Genomic DNA, 12,522 nt, shown 5'->3' on the forward strand with positions numbered 1-12,522 from the left:
CAATATATGATGAGAAGAAGGTGTGTTCTATAATGTGTGCCTATTTTCAAATTCTTTGGTTTCATTTAAATATTGTGAGTCTTCATCATGTTTACCATCAACGAAAATTGGTAAAAAAAAATTGATCTTTTTTAGTTTTATCAATTTTATCGTGTATTATTAATTAATTAATATCTTTAACGTACTAAATCTATTTAATAACTTGAAAATAAATTATATGAATGAAAAAACCTTTTAAAACTCTTTAATGTGGAAAAAACATAAATTTTAATTATTTTATATTTTAATTATTAGAAAAATATTTTAGAAGGAAAAATAAAAGTATAACAGAGACTTAGAGAGAAATTTCAAACAAAGAACAAAATATTTAGCATAAAGATGAACCACCTACGCAGCTCCCAAGCCCTAAAGACATTTGCATGCTTCAGTGGCAGGGGAGAACAGAGATCGATAAAGATGATGATGCATAGGAGGAGGAAGAGCAGGAGCTTCCATCTTCAGCTGCAAAGGGCAATCGGTACCATTGAATCTCCATTCCTTTTTTTATTTACAAATTCTTTCCATTCTTCAAATCCTACTCCCGCTTCCAGACTTCAAGATGCACGATTCTTGAAAAATAGTTTCAAATCTGCTTCTTTTACCCAGCTTGATGATGCCGTTGCTTCCTTCAATCATGTAATTCAGATGCATCCTCTTCCTTCTAGGCCTCAATTTAGTAGATTCTTATCTGCCCTTGTGAAAATGAAACAATATCACACTGTCTTTTCCATGTCCAAAACAATTGAATTGCTAGGAATCTCACACGATGTTTATTCTCTTAGCATCTTAATTAATTGCTTCTGCCACTTACACCTTGTGGATTTTGGCTTCTCTGTTTTTGGTAAGATGCTCAAATTCGGATTGGAGCCTACCACTGTGACATTTACTACCTTAATTAATGGGCTTTGTATAGAGAGTAAAATCGACAAGGCAGTGGAATTTTTCGATGATATGGTTGCACGTGGTTATCAACCTAATGTTTATACTTACAGTGTGATAGTAAACGGAATGTGTAAATTTGGGAAAACAAACGTGGCTATTGGGCTGCTAAAGGGAATGGCTGATAGAGGTTGTGAGCCAGATGTTGTGACATACAGTGCAATCATTGACGCCCTTTGCAAAGACGAGCTAGTTGGTGAGGCTTTAGAGCTCTTCTCTCAAATGAGGAATAAGGGCATTTCACCTAATGTCATCACTTACACTGGTTTAATTCATGGTGTTTGCAAATTAGGCCAAAAGAACCAAGCTTTGGCCTTGATGAATGAAATGGTGGAGCAAAACATATTACCAAATGTTTATACCTTCAATGTATTGATTGATGCACTTTGTAAGGATGGAATGGTTTCAGAGGCTCAAAATACTTTCAATGTAATGATTCAAAGAGGTGTAGAGCCTGATGTGATCACATACACATCCTTAATTGATGGTCTTTGCATTTCAGACCAATTCAAGGAAGCTTTGGCCTTGTTGAAAGAAATGGTGGGGACGAACATATCCCCTAGTGTTTTTACCTTCAATATATTGATCGACACTCTTTGTAAGAAAGGACTGGTTTCAAATGCACAAAATATAATCAAAATAATGATTCAAAGAGGTGTGGAACCTACCATTGTCACTTATAGTTCATTGATGGATGGATATTGTCTAGGCAACCAAATTGGTAAGGCTAGAAAGCTATTTGATCTGATGGTGACCAATGAAACAGCTGACATTTTTAGCTACAACATTTTGATCAATGGATATTGTAAGTGCAACATGATAGATGATGCAAAGGAGCTTTTTGATGAAATGTCCCATAAAGGTTTAGTTCCTGATGCTGTTACTTATTCTACTCTTATAAAGGGTATGTTTCAAGCAGGGAGGCCCCAAAATGCAAAGGAGCTCTTTAAGGATATGTGCTCTCATGGTCAACAGCCAAATATAGTAACCTTCTCAACTATGATTGATGGCTTGTGCAGACAAGGGAATCTGGATGAGGCACTCACACTACTGAAAGCAATGGAGAAAAGTCAGTTGAAGCCTAATCTTGTGATCTATAGCAGTCTCATCAATGGTATGTGCAAAGTTGGGAAGCTTAATGATGCCAAGGAACTTTTTTCTAGTCTTTTTGAAATTGGTTTACAACCTGATGTTTATGTATATAGTGCAATTATGAAAGGACTATGCCAACAAGGATTAATGGATGAGGCGTATAAGGTATTTAAAGACATGGAAAAGGTAGGATGTTTACCAAATAATTGTTGTTATAATATCATCATTCAAGGGTTTCTCAAGCATGAGGATTTACCAAAAGCATCAGAACTAATCAACGAAATGGTTGATAAGGGGTTCTCTGCTGATGATGCTACCACAGAATTGGTAGTACATTTGTCGCAGAATAATGATCTCATTCTAAGCAAACTACGAAATCGTTCTGAGGCTTCTAAAGCTGTGCAATGAGGGATCAGCAAACTAAAGTTGTTATATCTTGACCGTTCAATGGTGTCTTGGAGAGAAACTTGGTAATTACCTTCTTCAAATGTAGTAAATATGTAATTTAACTAACTTCAAATTTCGTTTTTAATTTCAATCAGCTGTGATTCTCTTCCACAAAACAAAAATTTCTAACACTGTAAATTACCTGCAGTGGAAACCATGATATATGTGTGCCTTTCGCTTGAACTCAGACATGGATTAGATCTCTTTGGATATAAGATTGTTGATGAATGGAGGTCATAGATTTCAAATGATCAAGTTGCTGGTAAACCCACCATCTTCCTTACAACTTTTTTTTGGGCTGCTACTACAGCCTTAACTCGAGAGCTCAGTCAATGAGTTGAGAACTAAAACTAATTGATTCCATGCTACAATGCTTAAGAATCTTTATCTATTTTACTTTTGTGCTCAATGACCTTTTAAGATGCTATCATTTTTCTTGTAGCTACTTGCCAGGATATGATTACAAGTTCACCTTTCTAACCATAAAGGCATAAGCAATTTGTTTTTGCTTAATTATTATATTTTTAAGAATAATGAAAGTAATAATTATAAACAAGTGGGGCTTTAGTTAAGAATTGATTTAGCAATTAGACTATGCTATAAATGCAGGGTGCAGGATATACAGCCCCAGGATACAAGTGTAGTGGTTGAGAAATCTACCATTTTTCTTTTTCGATTTCTTGGTTGACAGAAATCTACCAATTTTAGTTGTTGAGATTGTTGAATCAACACGTGATCAGCAGGTACAAGAGAACTTTGTTATATTGTGAGTTATTATTACTTCAATCTGTTTCACATCCTGCAGTTAGTTGTCTTTGCTCTTTACAAGAAATGTTTTAGGGTTAGCACTAAACTCATGTTTCTAGGCTGTACAAGCAGATTAACTTTGCTGAATCCGTTGCAATGTTACATTGGTCTGCAATAACTAAAATAAAAAACTCCAGACTTCGGTTTTGTGTATACAATCAGAAAATGTTGGTTGTTCTTTTATGTATGCCAATTTTCTCCCACTTTGAAATTCAATTCTCTGATATAACAATCCTATTGTCACATGTGAAAAATATCTAAAGACAAGAGCAGCAATTTTTTTTCTTATTTTTGTGTATGCTCAACTTAAAAGGGCTTTTTTTTTTTCATTATTGGTATTGCTATGTGAAGTGAGTGTGCAACAAAATGGAAGAGGTGCCTTTACCACATTCTGGTTGTTATATCTTGACCATTCAAGGTGTCTTGGAGTGCAACTTGGTAATTACCTTCTTCAAATGTAGTAGATGTGTAATTTAATTAACTTATTCAAATGTCATGTTTAATTTCAGTCAGCTGTGATTCTCTGCCACAAAAAGAAAATTTCGAACACTTGGTAAATTGCCGGCAGTGGAAACCATGATATGTGTGTGCCTTTCGCTTGAACTCAGGTATGGACTAGATCTCCTGGATATAAGATCTCTTGAACTCAGGTATTTGCTCAATGACCTTTTAAGATGCTATCAATTCTCTTGTAGGTACTTGCAAGGATATGATTACAACTTCACCTTTCTAACCATAAAGGTATAAGCAATTCATTTTTGCTTAATTATTATATTTTTAATAATAATGAAAATAATGATTATAAACAAGTGGGGCTATAATTGAGAATTGATTTAACAATTAGACTACACTATAAATGCAGGGTGCAGGATATACAGCCCCAGGATACAAGATAAGAGAATCACTAGACTTCTGGCTGTTGGTTGGATGAAAAGTCACTAAAATTGTGGACAACAAAAATTGTTATGAGAATTGAGGAAAAAGCAAAACATCCTCTTGGTCACCTATTTTTTGTCCTAGTCATCAAGTTGGGTATATGTATATATATAGATCCTTAATTTCTTTTATTTTCCTACGAATCAAATTAGTGAAATCATTGCATTAGCATCTAATACTATGAAGTTCACAATCTTTTCCTTTAAAATCAATTTTTTAACTCATGGAAATTTGAATTTTAGAAATGCTTGTGGAAGGTATATATATTCTTCCCTTTGAGATTCTTTACTTTGGCGGAGTTGATGGGATGTGTAATTAGTCCATTTTAAGGATAGTTAATTGCAATAGCTATCAAATATAGTTAGTCCATTTTAAGGATATGATTAAAATCACTGCCCTTGCTTTGGCCTAATGCAACTATTTTCCAACTGCTTCCTAAATTATAGATCCAGGATTATATATTATTCAAAGAAATATGATGTATATTGGGCCAAGGAGAAAAGGGTTTTGCCTGCTTCTTTTAAGTTATGTATGGGTACTGCTTCTTTCAACTTTATATCACAAGGTCACTTAACTTCACTTTTCTAATTTGATTATTCCATTGTGGATCTATCATTCTAAAAATTTGTTAGATTTTTATTAAGATTGCTTTATGTTCTCTTCATGCCTTTCTCTATGAATTAATGGAATCATCTACCAAACAATTCAAAACGTGAGTAGCTTATGTTGAGACAGTAAAACATTTTCAGCTAAATAGACTGCACTTCTTATATGGGAAGTTGATGCATGGAGATGGTTAAGGAAGATGTCATCCATGTTTTTCTTATTGTTCGTTAGATATGTTAGCATATCACAGATCTTGGTTAAAAGCTAAAATAAAAGACAAGTTTTGTCAATTGAAATTTGACACTGGCTATGCAACTAAATCTCTCTCTCTCTCTCTCTCTCCCCTTGAGAAATCGTATTACTTTATTTATTATAACACGTTAACACGCTTCATTGCTTCATCCATTGTATTAAAAGTACAGGAAAATTTTTCCATGCTATATTTGTCTAACACATTTAACCTGGGCCATAAACTATAACAAAAAGAATTATTGTATGATGCTATGCTTATATGACCATATCGTTGTTGGTTGGCCTACGAAATAGTGCATTGAACTTATGTGGGACTTGTTAAATTTGATCCAGGTCTAATTCATTCTAAAAATAGTGCATTGAACTTATGTGAGACTTGTTAAATTTGATACAGGTCTAACTCATTCTAAAAACTAGTTCAAAGGGAGTTTAAGGGGAGGAGTGTCTATAACTCATATAAGAGCATATTATCCCTTTCCACAATAAATGTGGGATTCAACACACCCTTTATGTTCAGAATTTTATTGGTGCGTGATATATTTATGGGAGGTCTAACATCGGATGGGAAGGTTTTGATACGATAAGAATTTATCTCTAATTTATAACTCAGCAGAAAACATAGAGAATAGAGAATAAAGTAGAAAAATGGAATTACATTTTTTTTTTGTAAAAATGAAGGCTATTTATAGTAGAAAACCACAAAATCTTTTGAAATTAGTTGGACTTTGGGTTGAGTCCACCGGTTCGCTCGCGGTGTGCACCTGTCGGCTCGTCCCTTCTGCCGACGATGCGCTCCTGGCCATAATTGGTCAGGTCATGCCTTTGTTACTTTGAAGAAATTAGGGTGTTCAAAGCAAGTTTACGCTCTGATACCCTGTTAAATTTGGAACAGGCTTAACTTACTTCAAAAACTAACTCAAGAGGAGTGCTGCCTATGCCCCATATAGGGGGCAAATTATTTTGAAGTATAGCCAAACTTAGACGTATTGTATTCCTGTGTACTCCAGTGAATTTCCCTGTCCTAGCTTTCTGGTGGAAACCAACCGTTAGTCTTGAACATTCTCTGTGGGTATGCTAACCAATTTTTTTAGTACACAAATTATTTGCACATGCAGTTCATTTAGGAGTCTTCTACATCAATCATAAACATGGGAAGATTAGTTTAATATAGTGGTCATGCTTTTCCTTATTATTATTATTATTTACATTAACCCACTTCCAATCGCTAGAGACTTCAAAGTTCTTGATCAGGAAAACAAACATCACCATGGTTGTGTTCTTTATGGTATATGGATTTTAAAAAGACATATAATAGTATAATCTAATGAGTATCTAAAAACACGAGTAAGTTGAGTTGAAGAGTTTTGGTTGTTTGAACAGAGGCTCAAATAAAATTATATTTTAATGTTATTATTTTCGTTATTCTAATGTGTATAAATTTGATTTAAATGCGGAATGTTGTAGAGTACATGAAAATGATCCATTAACAAGCAAAGTTATACCTTCCTCTCATCTAATGTGAAAAACAATTTTATCTAGAAACTGTTGTTTTTGAAATGGAATTTTTTTTCAAATTTTTAAGATGATCATAATGCTTATTATATCATTTGCTTTTAGATTTAGTATCTTTACAAAAAAAAAATAGTGAAATACCAACAAAAAATTTTAATCGCTATTGGAGAGCAATCGGTCGCGCAATTGGTGAGCAAATCAACTAGGTTGTGTTTGGACTGTCGCTAAATATTTTAGCGACTAAACACCAATTGGTCGCTAGTTGAATGACCAATTAGCAACCACATTTTGGTTGCTAATTGAGTGTGAAGACAAATCCACCATCAGAAATTGTGGTTGCTAAATTCATCACAAATTAGTCATCGTATAATGTTCACAAATTAGTCCCTAATTGGACGCTAAAGGGTTGTAATATGGTAGCTATATGAAGGATAAAAACCATATATTGATCGCTAATTTATAGTAATCGAAAAAGGTCTTTGGTAGGATCATAATATGGTTGCTATAGAAGGATAAAAACCATCTATTGGTCGCTATTTTATCGCTAATTGATAATAATTGAAAAAGGATTTTGATCGCTATATACGATTTGATTGCTAATTGTGGATGATTGGTCACTAATTGACCGATTATTGCAACTGAAGCTAATTTGTTTCTTTTTTTTTCTAATATATTTATAAATATGTTATACTAACAATACGAACATATGAAATCCATAATTTTGATACTTAAAATATAAAAACACTAATGTAATCCAATGCTAAAAGACATGAATACTAAAAATATATGATATATTTAAATAGTATCAATAAGTTCAAGTACTTAAGAAGTATTAAAAAGTAAAACTATCAAATAATAATTTTTTTTAATATACTGTGATTCAAAAACTATGACAGTATTAAAGGAAAACCTATTATGTATAAAAAAATTCTCAAATATTTTTATTTTCAACCATTTAGTTTTTAATTTTGGCTGTTTTTGTTACGCTATGCTTTTCTCTAGCTCAACTTCTGTGCTTTTTTATCTCTCTCAAGTGTAGTAGCAGAACGACTCAACACTTGTTAGCTATTACCGCCAGCATAAAATTTAAATCAAGTTCTTCTTCTCAATTCATCTTCTTTCAACTGTCTCATACTCGCCCGTCTCGTCATTTTCATTTCAATGTCCTCCTCGTCCTCCTCCTCATAACCATCTTCAATTCTATTTATATTCATAATTTCTTCTTGTATGCTAGCAAATCCGAAGAATCCATTGTTGCTAAAATGGAAAAGAAATTCTAATAAAAGAAGAATGAAGACGCATGTGTCAAATAGGCTGGAAGCAAATTCTAATGAGAGAATATTGCTTTGTTAGGATTAGGGTTTATAAGGTGAATATGTTATTTAAAAGAGAAATAAGGGGTTTTTTTTTTTTCTATATCAATTAACAGATTCCGTTGAGATAATTTAATAGAAGAATTAGATTATTGTATTTATAAATAATGAAAGGTATTTTAATTAGTTTTAAAAATTATAGAAATTAACTAATAAATTTTTTAAAAATTCAGAACTAAATAATATTTTGCCTTATTTTTATATGAAAATTTAATAAAAACTTAATGCAAATAAACAACGAGTAATGCATTTCCTTTCCCAATTTCCTTTCCAAATTTCCTTTCCTTATACTTACCACTTTACCAGCAGGCAGAGAGCCTTTCTTTTCCGATTCTCTATTTCCTTTCCTCATTCCCAATCTCCGATCCATCCCTAAAAACAACTGACGAGAGATCGATGATGATGAAGATGCCTTGGGGGAGGAAGAGCAGGAGCTTCCATCTTCAGCTACAAGGGGCAATTGGTACCATTCAATCTCCATTCCTATTCTTATTTACCAATTATTGCCATTCTTCTACTTCCACACTTGAAGATGCACGCTTCTTGACAAATAATTTCAAATCTGCTTCTTTTACCCACCTTGATGATGCCATTGCTTCCTTCAATCATGTAATTCATAAACATCCTGTGCCTTCTAGGGTTCCATTTAATAGATTCTTATCTGCCCTTGTGAAAATGAAACAATATCATACTGTCCTTTCCATGTCCAAAACAATTGAATTGCTAGGAATCTCTCACAATATTTATTCTCTTAACATCTTAATTAATTGCTTCTGCCGTTTACATCTTGTCGATTTTGGCTTCTCTGTTTTCGGGAAGATGTTCAAATTCGGATTGGAGCCTGACGTTGTCACGTTTACTACCTTAATTAATGGGCTTTCTATAGAGAGTAAAATGGACAAAGCATTGGAATTTTTCAATGATATGCTTGCTGGAGGTTATCACCCTAATGTTTATACTTTCAATGTGATAGTAAACGGATTGTGTAAATTTGGGAAAACAAATGTGGCTATTGAGCTACTAAAGGAAATGGCTGATAGAGGTTGTGAGCCAGATGTTGTGACATACAATGCAATCATTGACACCCTTTGCAAAGATGAGCTAGTTGGTGAGGCTTTAGAGCTCTTCTCTCAAATGAGGAATAAGGGCATTTCACCTAATGTCATCACTTACACTGGTTTAATTCATGGTTTTTGCAAATTAGGCCAAAAGAACCAAGCTTTGGCTTTGATGAATGAAATGGTGGAGCAAAACGTATTACCAAATGATTATACCTTCAATGTATTGATTGATGCTCTTTGTAAGGATGGAATGGTTTCAGAGGCTCAAAATACATTCAATGTAATGATTCAAAGAGGTGGAGAGCCTAATGTGATCACATACAATTCCTTAATTGATGGTCTTTGCATTTCAGACCAATTGAAGGAAGCTTTGGCCTTATTGAAAGAAATGGTGGGGAGGAACATATCCCCTGATGTTTTTACCTTCAATATATTGATCGACACTCTTTGTAAGAAAGGACTGGTTTCAAATGCACAAAATATATTCAAAATAATGATTCAAAGAGGTGTGGAACCTACCGTTGTCACTTATAGTTCATTGCTGGATGGATATTGTCTAGGCAACCAAATTGATAAGGCTAGAAAGCTATTTGATCTGATGGTGACCAATGAAATAGCTGACATTTTTAGCTACAACATTTTGATCAATGGATATTGTAAGTGCAAAATGATAGATGATGCAAAGGAGCTTTTTGATGAAATGTCTCATAAAGGTTTAGTTCCTGATGTTGTTACTTATTCTACTCTTATAAAGGGTATGTTTCAAGCAGGGAGGCCCCAAAATGTAAAAGAGCTCTTTAAGGATATGTGCTCTCATGGTCAACAGCCAAATATAGTAACCTTCTCAATTATGATTGATGGCTTGTGTAGACAAGGGAATCTAGATGAGGCACTCACACTATTGAAAGAAATGGAGAAAAGTCAGTTGAAGCCTAATCTTGTGATCTATAGCAGTCTGATCAATGGTATGTGCAAAGTTGGGAAGATTAATGATGCCAAGGAACTTTTTTCTAGTCTTTTTGAAATTAGTTTGCAACCTGATGTTTATGTATATAATGCAATTATGAAAGGACTCTGCCAACAAGGATTAATGGATGAAGCGTATAAGGTATTTAAAGACATGGAAAAGGTAGGATGTTTACCAAATAATTATTGTTATAATATCATCATTCAAGGGTTTCTCAAGCACGAGGATTTACCAAAAGCTTCAGAACTAATCAACGAAATGGTTGATAAGGGTTTCTCTGCTGATGCTACTACCACAGAATTGGTAGTACATTTATCACGGAATAATGATCTCATTCTAAGCAAACTACGAAATCGTTCTGAGTCTTCTAAAGCTGTGCAATGAGGGATCAGCAAACTAAAGTTGTTATATCTTGACCATTCAATGGTGTCTTGGAGAGAAACTTGGTAATTACCTTCTTCACATGTAGTAAATATGTAATTTAACTGACTTCAAATTTCGTTTTTAATTTCAATCAGCTGTGATTCTCTTCCACAAAACGAAAATTTCTAACACTGTAAATTACCTGCAGTGGAAACCATGATATGTGTGTGTTTTTCGCTTGAATCAGACATGGACTAGATCTCTTTGGATATAAGATTGTTGATGAATGGAGGTCATAGATTTTTAATGATCAAGTTGCTGGTAAACCCACCATCTTCCTTACAATTCTTTTTTTGGGCTGCTAATACAGCCTTAACTCGAGAGCTCAGTCCTAAAAATGAGTTGAGAACTAAAACTAATTGATTCCATGCTATAATGCTTAAGAATCTTTATCTATTTAACTTTTGTGCTCAATGACCTTTTAAGATGCTATCATTTTTCTTATAGCTACTTGCCAGGATATGATTACAACTTACCTTTCTAACCATAAAGGTATAAGCAATTTGTTTTTGCTTAATTATTATATTTTTAATAATAATGAAAATAATGATTATAAACAAGTGGGGCTTTAATTGAGAATTGATTTAGCAATTAGACTACGCTATAAATGCAGGGTGCAGGATATACAACCCCATAATACAAGTGTAGTGGTTGAGAAATCTACCATTTTTCTTTTCGGTTTCTTGGTTGACAGAAATCTACAATTTTAGTTGTTGAGATTGTTGAATCATGTGATAGTAAATTAGTTACAATGGCTGTATATTAAGGAAAAATACTTAGGAAATCATCTCTGTATGATATATTTTTATTATATAATAATAATACAATCAAGTATGATCATTTTGTCAATATGGTATATAACAAATATACTTTAGTGTTGGACCACCTATTGAGTTATTTATATGGTGCATTTTGTGATACGTTTATATGGTGTTATGAAGGCGAAACACATTGTTTCTTACTGTTTGAGAAAAGTTGGGCAAGAAAAGTTGCTTTGGTTGTTTCTTTTCTCTTTTCAGCTGTACATTATGCAAGATTTTGTGTATTTAGCACATTGTAAACCTTGTAACATAATAAAATTTTCTTTGAGCTTTTGTTTATACATGGTGTTTTTCTTTTTGCTTGCTGCGTTATTCTTGAAGTTTTTTTTGATTCTGCGTCCATGGCAAAAGGAAGTGTTAGTTTGTCAGAGAAGGTAGGGTTTGACAGGGTACATATTGAGACGTAGGAAACCAATTGCAAAATGATTCAGATCCTTTGAGACTTCAAAACTCAAATAATCAAGGTATGATCTTTATATCTGCACCTTTAAGTGGACTAAATTATTTGAGTTGGAGTATATCTATGACACTTGCTTTAAGAGCAAAAGACAAGTTAGGATTTGTAAATAGTAGTGTGCGAATTCCTCCTGTTGGCACCACTGGTTTTGAGAAGTGGATTAGAGTTGATAGCATGGTGGGTTAGATTTTGAATTCCATCTCGAAGTATCTAGTGGAAGCTTTTTGTATGCATATAGTGCAAAGGATTTATGGGAGGAAATTAGAAGAAAGATTTAAGCTGACTTATATACCAATTAAAGAAAGAATTAAGTAGTTTCAGTCAAGGATCTATATTAGTCGTTTTCTTTACAAAATTGAAGAAACTATGGGATGAACTTAGTGTTTCAAAGCATGATTTAACTATTTGTGAATGTGGTGCTTTTGAAGTATAGCTTGAGAGTGAGAGAATTAATCAGTTGTAAAGCTTTTATAAAGAGTTTCAGATAGAGTTTAAGATAGATTATGTGACATTTGTAAAACTTTTGGGCACATAGATACCCTGGTTGGTTTAAAAATTATAAGCAAAAGAAGATTGGCTTTAACAATGAAAATCAGACTTATGGAGCCACTGAGGACCTTCGGAACTCACATCAGTTGTAGAGCGTGCGTGTATAGGATTTATATGAAATTAAGGACTTTGTCAAATATATTTTTGATTATAGGCCGGCTAGGTGAAATGGATTTTTCTGACTTTGCAGCTAACGCTATGTATAACACATGTATATTCTTGCTATATATACTTGATAAAA

The 12,522-nt window shown here is 33.4% G+C and overlaps 2 protein-coding genes across 16 annotated transcripts; both read left to right on the top strand.

The window, feature by feature from the left end:
* Positions 1 to 339: 339 nt before the first annotated feature.
* On the top strand, positions 340 to 5,781 carry LOC110622803 (pentatricopeptide repeat-containing protein At1g63330). Of its 15 annotated transcripts, none has more exons than XM_043959727.1 (7): positions 340 to 2,540; positions 2,666 to 3,260; positions 3,676 to 3,762; positions 3,834 to 3,932; positions 4,020 to 4,065; positions 4,187 to 5,451; positions 5,513 to 5,781. In XM_043959727.1, the coding sequence occupies exon 1, from the start codon at positions 379 to 381 to the stop codon at positions 2,476 to 2,478; it is 2,100 nt and encodes a 699-aa protein (XP_043815662.1). In that variant the 5' UTR covers positions 340 to 378; the 3' UTR covers positions 2,479 to 2,540; positions 2,666 to 3,260; positions 3,676 to 3,762; positions 3,834 to 3,932; positions 4,020 to 4,065; positions 4,187 to 5,451; positions 5,513 to 5,781. The 15 variants fall into 15 exon arrangements, with proteins under 15 accessions (XP_043815662.1, XP_043815664.1, XP_043815659.1 ...); XM_043959729.1 differs by having other exon boundaries at positions 2,666 to 2,779; XM_043959724.1 differs by having other exon boundaries at positions 2,666 to 3,762.
* A 2,467-nt stretch (positions 5,782 to 8,248) lies between these two features.
* On the top strand, positions 8,249 to 10,879 carry LOC110607268 (putative pentatricopeptide repeat-containing protein At1g12700, mitochondrial). The gene is made up of 2 exons (XM_043959748.1): positions 8,249 to 10,477; positions 10,603 to 10,879. Exon 1 carries the CDS (start codon positions 8,400 to 8,402, stop codon positions 10,413 to 10,415), a length of 2,016 nt encoding a protein of 671 aa, XP_043815683.1. The 5' UTR covers positions 8,249 to 8,399; the 3' UTR covers positions 10,416 to 10,477; positions 10,603 to 10,879.
* The last annotated feature ends 1,643 nt before the right edge of the window (positions 10,880 to 12,522 follow it).

The sequence above is a fragment of the Manihot esculenta genome, chromosome 9 (assembly GCF_001659605.2).
Source record: "Manihot esculenta cultivar AM560-2 chromosome 9, M.esculenta_v8, whole genome shotgun sequence".
Lineage (NCBI taxonomy): Eukaryota > Viridiplantae > Streptophyta > Magnoliopsida > Malpighiales > Euphorbiaceae > Manihot > Manihot esculenta.

What these genes read in the sequence shown, in the direction of transcription:
- LOC110622803 (XM_043959725.1), top strand. Translation starts at nt 379, where the DNA reads ATGAACCACCTACGCAGCTCCCAAGCCCTAAAGACATTTGCATGCTTC.
- LOC110607268 (XM_043959748.1), top strand. Translation starts at nt 8,400, where the DNA reads ATGATGATGAAGATGCCTTGGGGGAGGAAGAGCAGGAGCTTCCATCTT.